Here is a 15,068-nt window from a genome sequence, read left to right as displayed (position 1 = left end):
TACATGTGAAGGGGCTGTTAAGGTGGTAATGCACATGTCGTAAGATTTATCCAATGGTGTGTCCGTTCTGTTCGCTCTCATCCAAAATGCATCGCCTTCATTACCTAATCAACTTGAGGCCAATTGGAGCCCAATCAGCGCCAGGTCCGATACCGCCTTCACCACTGTGTACTTGACTGTGCACCCTCATACCCGCGGCCTCTGCGAGTTGAAAAGCCTCTACCTCGATTGCTTGCAAGAGTTCTGAAGATGTCAAGGAGAACGGAGGAGGTATGGGGAGCACCAGCTGTAGGTTTTTGCCAAGTTCACTGACAGCGCAACCAGAATCAAGAACAGTCGGCAAGCCTGCTTCCTCCGCAGCTTGATCCTCGTCCTCTCCTTCTTCGTGTGTACCAGCAAGATATGTCATGGCGTTATGCAGATTTGCGTACCAGCTCCGTCGATCCGGACATGCACTCCGCCACGCGTGTCAAACCTGGACTTAGCTCGACAATTGTATCCAGCGGACCGAGCCGACAGAAGGTACCCCACGCCGTGACGGTCGCGATTCGGAACGAACAGCACCTATGGACCCTTCGGGTTGACCTCGAGCGCTGGAGAATCACGCTGCGAAAGGTCGGCCATAAGGCCGATGATATAACCTAGGAACGTCCATGGAGTTTCATGTTCGTCCAGGAGAAGCTAGAGAAGCGCAGAGAACGTCGCGAAACATGCAATTGCACAATGAACGTTCGAAGGCCTGGCTTTGCCTTGCTCTTCTGCACATGCGGCCTCAGCACCCACCTGGTCGGCTATCTTCTCAGAATCAACTGGCACATCGAGGAAGGAAGGTATCGTCTCGGCTGTCTCCGCGGGGATTGGTTTCCCGGTTCCGGCGTCTTGTTGAGAAGAGCACCCAACGTATTGAGAGATTATGGAAGCTTGGATCCTACTTATCTATTGCACGAGATGACCACCTAAAGTGAGACGCCGTCGGAGTTGAAGCGACTATTCCATGTCATTCGCCACAATATCTTGCAGAAACAGCGGATTACTGAGACGTGACAGCGCCCTCTTGCCTTCCTGTGTCTCAAGACATGCGGACGGAGTGCCGGCAGTTAGCATGCAGGCTGAGCCCTGATCTTGAGGAGCGCCAGTCGTTCTGGTGCCTTTACGAGGTATGTTGTTTCCAATCCCATTCATCATAACTAACAGAATGTAGCTTCAACGTGCCCTGGATCCCCGAATACTCGAATACACGCGCCGGACATAATCTCGACAAAACACTGTTCATGGGCTCGCATGAAGATCCAGTTCGTTATTGTACAGTAGAGTAATGGCGTGATAGGCGTTCGGTGGAGAGCAGGCAGGAGGGAGTATACAATAAAAAAAGCATAACGTGTTTAATCACCGAACCCGACAACTCACCAAACCCGACAAAATATCTTGGCACCACCAACTCATGTTACGAGTTTTCATTTTAATCACTATCAAAGAGAGAGCCTGCATATGCCGTGCTTACATCAGATTCAGAAGATCCTTCTGTATCCTTTTTGCAAGTTCGTGTGTTGTACCCAGTTCCTCCGCAGTTCCCACAGCGCCGTAGAGCTGGTTGGCCTATTTTGTGATCACCACTACCATGAGCTTTCTTTGATCGCTGAGACGCCGCAGATGCCTCAGCAGCTAACTGCGCTGCTGCAACACCATAGTTCATTGTACCACCATGCTGAAGACGCTTCCTTTTACGTGCCTTTCGCTTGGTCATCACTGCCAATTGCTCTTCAAGCTCTGCAATATGGGAGGCTTGAAGCGCATTTTGATGAAGCATAAGTTCAGCACCTTTTACAAGCTGAGAGAAGCTAGCCTGAGCAGTAAGAGGTGACCGCATAAAGGAGTCACTTACAAGCTTAGATTGAGATCCAAACTCATGTGTATTCCTTGGGGTCTTCGACTGCCACGGTGTCTCTGGTAGTGGGGGTGCTGGCGGGGTATGCAGCCGTACTTCAAGGCGATCCAATACTACCTACATGTTGCTAGGAACTAGTCCTGATGCCTCAAAGGCCTTTCGACAGTTCTGCTCTGTAAATATATCGAAAAATGTGTCCCTAAAGGCTGGGAGGAAGCCTTCCTTGTTGATGTGGAAGACGCGCCAGTGTGCCAAGTCTCGTATGCATTGGGAGTACTTCTGCTTCAACGGCGAAAAGCAGACTACGTCAAGCGGCTGAAGTATATACGATGAGTGAGGTGGCATGCAGATAGTGAGGATCTTGTTTTCGAGGCAATAGTCCTTGAAATCCTGGCTGAGATGGCTCTTATGGCCGTCCAAAATAAGCAGCCTGTACTGGCCTACTTGATGTGGCTTTGTATATATGTCAAAGTGCTTCAACCACTTAAGACCAAGCATATTGTTTGTCCAGCCATTCTCAGAGACTAAGAGCTCTCAAGTATGTGGTATATCTTCCTCCTCGTACCATGCAGAGATGTGGACATACCCTTTGTAGATGATGAATGGTGAGGTCATATACCCAGCAGCGCAGATACTGTGGATGACCGTAACCCACTCGTGATCACCTGGCTGGATGAGCTCAGGCTTTGTACGTCTCTCTGAGCCTGTAACAACCTTTATTGACCTAATTACACCTATCTGGAACCTGGTCTCATTGAAGTTGTGGACGTCATCATTGTGGACACCGTACTTGGCTTTGGTATCTGCAACCAGTTTAAACTACATGTTGATTACCTCAGGATCTTCCTGTAGTATTTTCTGTCTATCTTTTGCTCGATTGAAGGCTATCTTGAGCTGATCTGAATGCGTCACGAATCTCTTAGCCCAGTATTTGCCTACTGGCATACCACCACATACCTCCAATAATTTATTAGCCATATCTTCTACCTCACACAGCCAGGGTGCAAATCTTCACGAATCGAGGTCGAGAATATATCAGACAAGTGTTTCTTCTTCGGTTGTAGTGAGCTTCTGGCAATTAGGTCGTGTATCACGTCGAAATAGCTTTCCTTTGGCGTGCTCAGTAAGGGTATGGTGCTTAACGTTGAAGGTGGCAGCAGCTGCTCGATAGCTCCGAAACTGCTTAGCATTGTAGGCTTGAAGGGCAAGCTGAAGTCTACTTTTGTGTTCTTCTAATAAAGCCTTGCGCTGTTGAGACATAATGGAATAATCAACGAGTTGGTGATGCCAAGATATTTTGTCGGGTTTGGTGAGTTGTCGGGTTTGGTGAGTTGTCGGGTTCGGTGATTAAACACGTTATAACGTGTTTTACAAGCGAGTCGCTAGTACAAGCGAGTCGCCAGGCCCACCAACTTCATACACTATCTCAACTATCAACCTTCATGGCTCAACCACATAATACTCAATCAAGCTATCACGAAGCAGATTTAATTCTTGCTATCTCTTCTATTGAAAAGAAACAAATTAAAAGTGCTAGCTGCGCTGCCCAAATGTATAATGTTCCTCGATCAACGCTGCATGACCGACGTGCCGAGAAGCCTCTATGACGTGATTGCCAGCCCAACTCAAAGAAGCTCACTGAGCTAGAAGAGGAGGTGATTGTTACAAATATACTTGATCTAGATCAATGTGGATTTGCACCTACGTATGCAGCTGTACGTGATATGGCCAACAACCTGCTAGCTGCGCACGGCGCAGGCCATGTTGGCATCCACTGGCCACGCAACTTCGTCAAGCATACAGACAGTCTTACAACACATTTTAATCAGCCGTACGATAGGCAGAGGGCTCTATGTGAGGATCCTAAGTTAATTAAGAGCTGGTTCAAGCTGGTAGAGCAGACAAAGGCCAAGTATAGCATCTGTGATGAGAACGTCTACAACTTCGATGAGGCTAGCTTTATGATGGGCAAGATCACTACTCAGCTCGTTGTAACAGGGTCAGAGAGGAGAGGCCGGCCAAAGGCTATCCAGTCAGGCAATCGTGAGTGGGTAACGGTCATCCAAGGAATCAATGCTGCTGGCTGGGCTATCCCACCATTCATTATCTTTGCTGGCCAACACCATCTCTCTGCCTGGTACGAGGAAGCTGATATCCCACGCGACTGGGCAATCGCTGTTAGTGACAATGGCTAGACGAACAACGAGCTAGGAGTTGAGTAGCTAAAGCACTTCAATGCTCATACCAAGACTCGTGTTGTAGGTGCTCATCACCTGCTCATCCTTGATGGCCACGAGAGCCACCACTCCCTTGAGTTTCAAGAATTCTGCAAGGAGAATAATATCTACATGCTGTACATGCCAGCTCACTCATCTCACCTGTTCCAGCCTCTGGACGTTGGCTGCTTCGCACCATTGAAGCATGTATACAGCCGTGAGATTGAGGCTCTGATCCGCCACCACATCAACCACATTACGAAGCTTGAGTTTCTGCCAGCCTTCAAGGCAGCCTTTAATCAATCATTTACATCAACCAACATCTGCTCAGCCTTTTGAGGTACAGGCCTAGTTCCTCTCCAGCCAGACATTGTTCTGTCAAAGCTTGATGTGTAGCTCCGTACGCCTACTCCTCCAGCTACCCTAGTAGAGGCTCTCTGGGAGGCTCGAACACCAAGCAATATACGTGAGCTTGAGGCTCAATCAACACTAATATGTGATCGCATTCGGCAGCACAAGAGCTTATCACCAGCCTCAATCATTGAGATGATTGATCAGCTCAAGAAGGGGGCTAAAGTAATGATGCTCTCAGCTGAGCTAATGCGCGATCGGATTGCTAGCCTTGAGAGAGCTAATGAGGCAGCTATAAAACGGAGGCAGCACAAGAAGAAATGGATCCAGAAGCATGGAATCTTAACAAAGGGAGCAGGAGAGGATATACTAGCTCAGCAAGAGGTTGAGGAGCAGATTGCTCATGAACAGCGTCAAGGTGGTGCACAATCAGGTCTTAGCCGCCAGGCTCTGGCACGATGCACAAAGTGCAGAGAGCCTGGGCACAACTCACGTACTTGCAAAAAAGATTCTTTAGATATTGCTTGATCTGTTTTATTAATATCTCTATATTATCTTATAACGTGGTTGAGTTGTACGGCTATAGAGGTGCACGAAGTTGGTGGGCCTGGCGACTCGCTTGTACTGGCGACTCGCTTGTAAAACACGTTAGATGAAGAAGATCGTTTCCTCTGCAGTCTAGGTTTGATTATGTGGAGCTATAGCTTGCGTGGGCACAGAAAGGTGCTCAGTGTTGTGATAAAAGCGTGCAACGAGGTCAGATCCACGGGTTTGGAGTCCTCATGTGCAATTAGGGTCTTCCACTAAATAGGAGTGAGCTACAGAACAATATTCAGGCTCTTGGTGGCTGCTGTATATCTCGTAAAGCTATCTGCCTGTCTAGCCAATCCAGAGCGGTCCTATTAAAGATTGTCCCGCACAGTAAACACTGCGTGCCTGCCTTATATGGGAGTCCAATGGGCCCGGTGAAAGATACCCCCACGCTGCCAGGAGGCTCCATTTGCCTCAAAAATCGGTAGTAATCTCAGTGCAAATAGGTTCCCGCAAGTGAAAGCCACAAAGATCACACTGCACCTGCCGCACGCTGTAAAATTCTGCCACCGTGAAGCTGCCTCCCTCTCCACAACACCTCACTTCCGCCACCGTAAGCTCCCCTCAACACCACGCCTTTTGCAGCTTTTAGGTATCTCTAAGGCCTCCAATAAGCTAATATGAGAGCTATAGACCATTCCCTCACATACACAAGCACCATCACCATCACCATCACCAGCACCACCGCCCTCAGCACCATCCAGCACCACCACCACAACCACCAACACCACCAACACCACCAACACCATGGCCTCACCTGACCCCGGCCCCGGCCCCGGCCCCCTGGTGGCACCATGACGAAGCCGTGGATGGCTTCGACTCGGCGCTCCAAGCCTTTGTTGCGGTCGCCACTGAAGGCGACTCCATCGCCGAGTTCCAGCAAGCGCTGGTACGGGTGCTGGAGACGCGTGAGCTTCTGCACTATTGGAAAGGGGTCGTACGTGAGCATGATCGCCTCCGTAAGCGCTCACTGGTGGTACTCTAAATTGAAGAACAGTGCTGACAAGATATCAAGGGGCCGCCTACGGCTGGGATCCCAGGTTGAGGGATTGAGGGGAGGGGGTGAGGAGGGGTAAGGATACTGGGGGAGGATGGGGGAGGGGAGGAGGGAGGAGGAGTAGACACTTGCGGTTTGTGAGCCGCTGCTTTGCTGGGGTACGGTGGCCTCTTCAGGCCTCGTGGCAATAGACTTTCTTTTCCTTGATGAGAAGACTACCCATTTGGGACTTTTGGTGACGCTTCCAGTTGCCTGTTGCGGTAGTCCCGCGTTTCTTCGCCTCCCCAAAGCTCAACGGTCCATTGGAGATTCCCTATTCCAAGCGGGTGTATGCTTCGTGAGGAAACAGAGATAAGCTTACCGTACTTATAGTAACAGTGAGAAACTGGTATATTGCTGCGGAAATGAGAGCTTAGGGAATACCCCGGAGGAATTGGCCGCTGGACTTGGCTTCGGGCATCTATATGGGCCAACATCCAGGATTGCATGCGCGGATGATCATCAGCGTTGACGATATGAGGACCCAATTGTTTCTAAAACATGCCAATTTGGTTCATCGTAGAGCTACCCATCCGATTTCTGGGCACGACTTACATGCAGCCACCAAGGAAAATATTTTGAGTTTTCCACTCTTTTTATCACTGCTTCTAAAGTAAATGACAGGAAGGTGAGAGGAACCGCGCGGAAGGGCAGTTTATATACCTCTTCACTCCTCAATTCCATGGCATACAGCGCACATGATAGCTTGCTAACTGGCCTTGAACCCTGGAAAATTTTGCTAGTACAAAATCGACCACTGACTCTTGAAGCAGCGATGCTCCTCCACTCAACCGAAATTCTCCCCGCAATATGCTTAGAACTGCTAGCTTCTCCGTTCTATGAAGCAGGGTTCGGGAAGCGTGATATTATCTCGTTATTGTACGTCTGTGAAGAAGACGCAGAAGAAGCACACGTCTAACGAGGCCTCGCTTCATTTAGTTTCCACTTTGATATGGAGGTTCATATTTAAATACAGAGAAAAGAATCCCACGGAAGAAGCAAGTTCACGCCCCTTTGAATTCCTGCCATAAATGTGTAGGAATTTGCCTATTCAGAATAAATAGTGTCCGAAATGTAGCATTATACTTCAATTAGCACGAGGCCAGGAAAAACAGAGACTGCCGACATGTGGGTTTTAGAATGGAAAGGGGAGACAGGCAGCACTGCGACACCATGAATAGGGTCTGACAATACTTTCGGGATGTATACTTCACGTTGCTGTAGATTACCAGAGGGTGAGCCACGGCCGTTGAAGCACGAGTTTATATACACCTTCCCCGGCTCCATGGAAATTTAAGTTATATATGTCTAAGTCCTGACCCCGACTTCTACATACGCCCGGTACAACTTTTCCCAGTTTGCTCTTTCTTGGCAGGGAAACTTCATCTACTATCCTCGCACGACCTCTCTGTCTAGCCTAACTGCTCAGCAGCATCACCGGCGTCACTATTACCTCTTCTGGTCTCCTCCTCCTTTCTTCCTGTCTTCCTGAATTTTCACATTGGCTGCAGATGGGACCGATGCATCATAGCGGGTGCATCATTTCGTTTTGATTTGGGACTGGCTTTGGTTGTAGATTTGGGAGGGAGAAGGCCAAGTACACGTTTCTTATATGGCTCTCACTATCCCCAAAGAGCTTACCACCCAGTGTTGGTTACATACGTGATCCGATCTTCTCTTTGAAGATCTCTCTGGCCCGTTCGCAAAGCACTCCATTCTCAACCATCTGCCGTACGTTGTCGATGGTACGTATCATCATCTTCACATCACCCTCCTATACTGACCATCCTTTACTGGGTCAATCTCTAAATTACTCCTACTCGTCAATATCAGCTCGCCCAGTAACGGCCCGTCGAGGAGAAAAAGGACATTGTGGCCGTTTTCTTGCATTTCATTCCGACCGTGGCTTGGGGGAGTTGAGCCACCCTCCGAGGAAAGAAGCAACAGGTTGTGCTGCAAGAGAAGGGTGTTTATATACTTTTGGGCTTTTCCACAGCATGTAATCCTTCGATCCGACGCTGACATTTCTCGTCGGTCAAACCGCACTCTACATATCTACGTTCATACCACCCAATCGACGCTGGTCTCACAAGAATCATCTTCATCGTCATTATCAATATTCCCCTCTGTTGGAAGAGAGAAGCATCTCCATCACCAGGGACAAGAAAAGACATGGTCCATCAGTGCTCTTTCTGAGTGCTTAGTTACAAGGTTGAGTAATGTAAAGAGGAAAAACGAGATGCTCCTGCGGAAAGGAGGGCTCTATATACCTCCGCATCAATGGTAGACAACATGTGATCCTCAATCGGGATTTCGTGCATTACTGTTTCAAACATTAGCATCAAACCTGTACGAGACCATTGGACGTAGCTGTTTATTTCTGAAAAGAGTTCGAGTAACTGCCTTGGCTATGATCAATCTCGATCATCACATAATTTCCCCTTCTCAGAACTCTCTCACTGGGGAAAATGGTGGACGGACATGGCATAGTATTGAGGGACGTTCTGTTTCTCGTCAACATTGGCTCTGATCGATGAGAGAGCAAAAGGTAACTAGTCTTGTTAGAGGAGGGGGGATAAGGGACGCCCTTGACTCACCTCCGATGACACGTTATCCTGATTCTCGATTTTCCAAAGGCTTCTTTACACACTATCCGCTAGAGTACAGCACCGTTGCCACGTGGTGATGCTCCTCCTCATCAAGTTATACATCTCCCGTGTGAATATTTCACCACATCAACAAACATCAGCATGATGATCCCGTTCCTAATCAAGACATTTCCGGCTCGCTACATATCGACACCTACTAGAACGAAATGGCACATAACACGTGGGAGTCCAATGTTTTAGTACCCCCTCTTCTCAATTTCCGTTACTCTTAAGAACGAGGAGAGTAGTTCTATCAAGAATGAAGGGTTTTATACCCGTTCAAGGACTTATACGGCAGGTGGTTTTCAGAACCCTTGAATGTTGTGCACGATGTCCGAGGTACTTGGGGTTTCCGAATCTCTGGGTAAGTGATATGTGTACCGCACTCACAAGTACTACGCTTCCTCAACTCTAGTGCGATTATCATCACCGTTGTGAAGGACTGCCATGCGGAGGAAGAACTACCTCTGGTTCCCAAGCTTGGGAACGGCAAATCCACGGACTCTGGAACACAGAATACATCTCTAATGCTTCTCGCGTTTTCTGATTCTTGTTAGCAGCGGATCTAGCCCAGTCATTAAGAAGGGAGGATAGGAAGATGCGTAGCTGGACAATTGGCAATCTTATACTGTATGCCCGTGATTTATAGTGGGGTTAGATGGCTTGCTACTCCACATGCCTGCAACGCAACTGCGTTCGAAAACAACACTGGAAATCACCCATCTTCGCTTCTCGCTCATACCGATGCTTAGGATCACCGTGAGAATCAGGAGCGGCATCTCCAAAAGCCGCACATACCAGCACCTTGTCTCTTTTAGAGCCTACAAGTCACGAAATTCCATAACATGACATGCTTATTGTATTTTGGATTCCCACTCCTCTCACCACGCGATGTGTAAGGAAAAAGTAGGGGAAGGATTGCCATCGACGCAACGGCGTAACTTTATAGCTCTTACTAGTCGTGCTCACCTGACGGCTTCATTCCCACGTAGACGGGTTTTGAAAGACATAACTTTTCATTGTGGTGTGTGCGACAGGTCCAAAACCAACATAGGTGCGTACATACAAGTAGATAGCTTCATCCTCCCATAGGGTATTCCATCACCATCATCACCAGCATCGTCATTGTAAACCCCCTTGGGCTGGCTCACCATCTCCTCCCTACCCAGTCATCGAAAACACAGACGCACTTCCATCTAACTTCCACTGCGGACAAAGACTCCACAACATCAACTGGTTCTCCGTACATTTTTTTTGCGTGTTTAGTTCCGCTACCGTGTTTTTCCTTGTGGGTGGAAAAGGGGAGAGAAAAAAGAGAGCAGAGGACGGGGTTATATACACGCTTCCCGACTCCGACACGATAGGAGATTTTATGGTTTCTAAGACTGAATTTTATCTGTGGTTAAGCACATGTGTGCATTCATACATACATGTTACCCGCTTCGCAACGTAATACCAAGATCTCCGTACCCACTCCTCAGCATCATCATCATCATCATCATCATCATCATCATCATCAGAACTACCCCTGGCCCACTATCTCCCGCACATTTCCTCAGGTCTCCGTTCCCTATGCTTCCTTCTCTCGAAACTGCTTACACATGAAATACTCGCTGAGAGATTTTGCCAAAAAAGCAAAGACACACATGCCACATGACCTCTCCCCTTTTTGATTGCTGCTCAAATCTCGCTCACAGCCAACGCGGAAAAGCAGAGAAAGAGAAGGCAGTATTCCTTCGAAACCTGACGCCGTTATATACCTCGAAAGCGTGCACCTAGGGTATAAATAGAGGCCGAAAATCGTCTCCACTTCCCTGACCTTCGCAACAGTATCACCCAAGACTAAATCCATTCCTCAAAGCCCTACGGAGGAATTCCATGTGCCTTCCTTGAGTAGTACCGAAACTTACCCTTGCTACCCTGCAGTCGAGCAGTTAGTTTTGACATGCTCATCTGCACCATCATCATCATCTCCATCATCTTCATCATCTTCATCATCATCGTGGCCCTAAATATCTCCTTCAAAGTACGCTCCTTCAAAGTACGCATGCTTAGCAAATATCGCCAGAAACGAGAACAGGAAAAGGGAAAGGACATGTCCATGTGTAGATATCGCTTTTGTTGGCCTATGCAGCGTCTTCGTCAGTGCAAGAGAAAAAAGTAACTACGTCTGTCCGCAAAGTGCGAGGTTTATATAGTTTCTCACGTTGTAGATGGTACGGGATTTCAAATGCAAATTCGTACATAACCATGTTCTAATTCAAGAAACAAGAGGAGCCGGTCACCGATCTGCGATCATGACTTCATACCGGCCAGAATTCTTGATGAATGTTACATATCCAACACCGTCATCAGCATCATCATACCCCTTGTGATACTTGGAGACAACGCTCACTGCCGCCGTCTCCCAACATGTTATAGTCGTTTCATTCTTTAGAAACCCCACCCTCCTCCCTACTTAACCCCCTTAAGGAAAAAAGAGAAAGGAACAGAGAAAAGGCAAAAGTCAGAAGAGGAGAAGGTATATATAACCCCGCCGGAGCTGTAAATTTCAGGGCGATTAAAAGTCCTCGTGAATGCACATGCACATGGCCCAGCTGCTCCTTTGGAGAGTAGATTTCAAAACCGCTCCGTCTTCCCCGCTTGCTTCTCAGTGCCATCCCTGTTGAGTATCAGCATCAGCACCATCAGTAAGTATCAGATATGAGCATCACCCACGAAACATCGAACCGCTTCTCGCGCATTTGACCCAAAGCCGCACACGACACTCCATGAACCATGTCGCTCTTGGATTTTAGAGCCTGCACTCACTCCACCACACTGGTAACAGGAAGAATCTCCACAGTGGCAGCGATTCTAGGCCTTTATATCTGTTTTCTTTAGAGAGGTCCTCACGTGACCTCCTCTTTCACATCATCCACCAGCATCGTTTTTGAAGCACATGTGCGGTTGAAAGATCATCAACAAGCGGGATGCTTTTCAACGTGACCACGAGCATGAACATATATCTTCATTTTCATCCTCATATCTCTCATCACCACCGATCTAATGTCCCTTTCGCAAAGGAGCAGAAGGCGTACAACTACTTCCCACTCCCACGCCCTCATCTCGCTCCGGGCGGGTCAATCCGTTGACAAAAACCGCAGTATACCCAATCTCTGCATCAATTCATCCACTCGTATGCAACCGCATTCTATGCCTTTTTGCTCATACCGCTCCCCTTAACTTCACTCTCCAAAGCGGGAGTTGCTCAAAACGAGAGTGCCAAATGCGCTGAACCATCTCGCCAGCCAGCGTGGAGCGCATGCATAACATGAAACCAAGAGAGAAAGAATAAAGAGGTGTAAAACACAGCAAGTGAAGCGAAGGTCATGAAGCGTTGCCTGAGTCTTGTTTCAGCTCGAGCTGGCATACTACTCTGACAGCCACGCTGCCAAGATAGAGTGTCGTGCAGCGCAGCACCACAGATTTGCTGCGGAGCTGACTCAGATCTATCCGTCAGGCCGGATTGTGAGAGCCGACCGGCACCGTGTTTGCGCGGTGTTTGTGCGCCTCGAAACGGGTCCGCATGACGCAGATGCGTGCAACTCGTTGGGTAACCTCCTCAGGTTGCCAATACTAATCCGAGCGTCCCTCACCGGTCGAAGAATACCAAACTTCCAATCTTGGATGCAATGATAATGTAGTGCTAGATCATCAGATCAGCGCGTCCGCGTCTCTTGGCTGGCGGGATCCGGTGTACGCTCAACGCCCTGCATAGCCTCCCCACTGGTCTTGTCCTCTGCAATTGCATGCCCATCCCGCGACGAATCGCGAACTCTAGGAAGGCTGCCAGCGTCTGAGTTGGTTGGCGTGCCCAGCCTCTCTTTCGGATAGGGCTCAAGGTCCTTGGTGCTTGTCGAGAATGTCGAAATGACGGGCGTATACGTCCTGTGGTCCGCTTGCGTGGGAGTCCTCGCCTCGGTATTGGGAGACAAGACTGCATCGATGCCGTTATCGGCGACCGGGTTTGCGTGCATCAAGCCATTCCACCCCCCTTCGATGTCGCGCAACAGGCGCACGTACTCCTCGGGCACCAACCCTCGCTGTTCGGTTTTAGGATCTTGAGCAACAAGCCACCCTTGGCCATGGCGATAGGACACCAGTATCACTTGGCCCTCTGTTAGGCCTAACTCGTTATCGTTCTCAGGCGTGAAGTCGAAAAGCGCGACAGCCTTGCCGTGCATTTCCTCTTCAGGGGATGCGATGGTGAACTGGTAGTCTCGCGAATAACGGCTTTCATCATAGATGTAGTCTTCTGGTTCGGACATGTCATCGTCCGAATCGTATGGTGGTCCGTCCTCCGTGGCATAAGCGCGCTGAGGCAGTAGCGTGGCAAAATGAGAGTCGCGCTTGGATGGCTCTCCAGAATTCGGAACTTGCAAGCTCTGGTTCTGTGATGAGTTCGGAAAGGTGATGTACTCCCCTCCCGGACCATTGGCGGACTCGACCATCTCGCTCACGTAGTATATCTCATTGCCATTCGCATTGCTGCCAGCATAAGGGCCCCGCCTGGACTCTTCCCGGTATCCCTTTCGGCCGCGATTCTGGTCGAAGAATTCAATGTTGGATTTGTGCTTTTTATGCCGGGAATGGCTCGTAACGATGGGGCTGTGAAGGTCTTCGTCCTCGCTATAAGGCGGACCCCCGTCTGCGAAAACGGTCTGGGGAAGCTGCTCGCCGGGATCCCAGGTGCCAGCAGACCAGCCTCCCTTGTCTTGCCAGGCAACAGGCGGAGGGTCTGAGAGCCGCCTACTCACCTCGCTTGCGGGTGTAGAGATGGTGGAGGGCTGTTCTGGGAGAGGGCCGTAGAAGAGAGGATGGAGGGGCCCATAGGCAAAGTCTCGTACCAGTGTGTAAGGCAAGCTCGAATGAAAAATGGGGAAGGCAGTAGACTGCGGCCGCGACCGTACAGAGGGCTGATTTGAGGCATTTGAGAAGGTGGAGAGGCGCTTGTTGATGTATGAGCTCTGCCTCTCCAGTCTCGCCTTGGAGGGCGGAGATGTGACGAGAGGAGGCAGGGAGGTGCGGTTTGCGTTCGGCGAAGAGAGAGGACCAGGCTCACTCCTTGGGGAGAGTACGTCCGCCATGTCGGAATGTCTCCGGCGCGCCTTGATGACCTCGCCTTCAGTTATATCTTCCAGTCGTCCCGCTTCAACAGCTTTCTCGCTCTCGGTCATGCGCCGCGGTCGTATGTGCGTCCTTCTGGTGAAAAATAAAGTCAGTAATGAGTAAGGGAGTTTTTGTATATATGAGAAGGCTCGTAAAGGACCACGGGTCAGGAAGGCGCGCGCGACGTCACGGAGTGAGATGCATATAGGCTCCGAATCAGCGGGGCGCAGCCCGTTCAAGATACGACTCGGTGGAAGGATGGGTAGCTGGAGCGACCAGAAAGACTGAGGTTTCGATCGTTTCCCACGAATCACAGTGAGACGGTACCTGACGAGTAAATGGGGGGCGCTTGATGCAAGCAATTACGCGCGTGGTGTGTACGTTTTGGCGGGCCGTAGGTGTCGAGGACGAGATGCCAATGGGTAGCAGGGCGGCGCTTGAAGGGCTTCTGGAAACGAAGTCGACGAGGTGGCAGCGGGAGGCGATTGGGATGCCCGAGGCGGGGTGAAGATGATTGCAAAGAGAGCGGCTGGGGAAGCGCTGGTACAGGGTTGCGGAGCCCTGGCGCTAAGACTTACCCAGTGAAGGGACAGAGGATACAGTCCCGGAGAATGGACGAGGGAATGGGCCCTCGATCACTCGGAGGACGACCTGGCTGCGGGCGGCTGGGGCGTAGATGAGGGGGTCCTGAGTGTGGAGGGTATGAAGCGAGGACAATTGCGTCGAGGGGTTTGTGCTTTTGGAGGGCCGCGAGGAGGGTATAATTGTTTGGTTGAGGCCAGATGCGTGACCGTCACAGCAGGGAGCGGCGGCGGGAGGCGGCTTGGGGAGGTTTGCTGTGGTCTGGGGGGGTGTGTGTGTGTGAATGCAGCCAGCGGGTTGTGCTAAAAATAACCGGCGACCACGCTGCAGGCGACTAATAAAGGCCGATTGGACGTTTCAGGTGAGAAGAGCGACCGCGGAGCCGCACAGCATCGTCGCGCGCAGGGAGGTGAGGGAAGAGCAAGAAAGGACGGGAGTAGGAGTAGGAGTGAAGGACTGAGGACTGTGATGCTGCCAAAGAGAAAACGGTGCGAAGGTTGGCAGCCGGGAAAGGGAAGGCTGCGAGTCTGCGACTGCTGGGCGATGGTGCACGGGCCATGATGAATGTCGACTTGAAACACGCCAAGGACTCGAGGACAACAACGACA

The 15,068-nt window shown here is 50.0% G+C and overlaps 2 protein-coding genes across 2 annotated transcripts; one reads left to right on the top strand and one right to left on the bottom strand.

Annotated features, from left to right (window-relative positions):
• Nucleotides 1-33: 33 nt before the first annotated feature.
• EI97DRAFT_127262 (uncharacterized protein) lies at nucleotides 34-816 on the top strand. The gene is made up of 3 exons (XM_033793086.1): nucleotides 34-56; nucleotides 119-270; nucleotides 325-816. Exons 2-3 carry the CDS (start codon nucleotides 250-252, stop codon nucleotides 643-645), a joined length of 342 nt encoding a protein of 113 aa, XP_033651900.1. The 5' UTR covers nucleotides 34-56; nucleotides 119-249; the 3' UTR covers nucleotides 646-816.
• An 11,612-nt stretch (nucleotides 817-12,428) lies between these two features.
• Nucleotides 12,429-13,856, bottom strand: EI97DRAFT_444118 (uncharacterized protein; the record flags this gene model as incomplete). Its single annotated transcript, XM_033799877.1, has 1 exon — nucleotides 12,429-13,856. The coding sequence occupies one exon, from the start codon at nucleotides 13,854-13,856 to the stop codon at nucleotides 12,429-12,431; it is 1,428 nt and encodes a 475-aa protein (XP_033651899.1).
• Nucleotides 13,857-15,068: the final 1,212 nt, after the last annotated feature.

This window comes from Westerdykella ornata, assembly GCF_010094085.1.
Source record: "Westerdykella ornata strain CBS 379.55 unplaced genomic scaffold EI97scaffold_20, whole genome shotgun sequence".
Classification (NCBI taxonomy): Eukaryota; Fungi; Ascomycota; class Dothideomycetes; order Pleosporales; family Sporormiaceae; genus Westerdykella; species Westerdykella ornata.
Note: the sequence above shows the minus strand (reverse complement) of the source record. Positions and strands in the feature narration are given on the sequence as shown.

What these genes read in the sequence shown, in the direction of transcription:
- EI97DRAFT_127262 (XM_033793086.1), top strand. Translation starts at nt 250, where the DNA reads ATGTCAAGGAGAACGGAGGAG. An exon ending in TGTCAAGGAGAACGGAGGAG is followed by an intron (nt 271 to 324) that starts GTATGGGGAGCA and finishes CAGCGCAACCAG; the next exon opens with AATCAAGAACAGTCGGCAAG.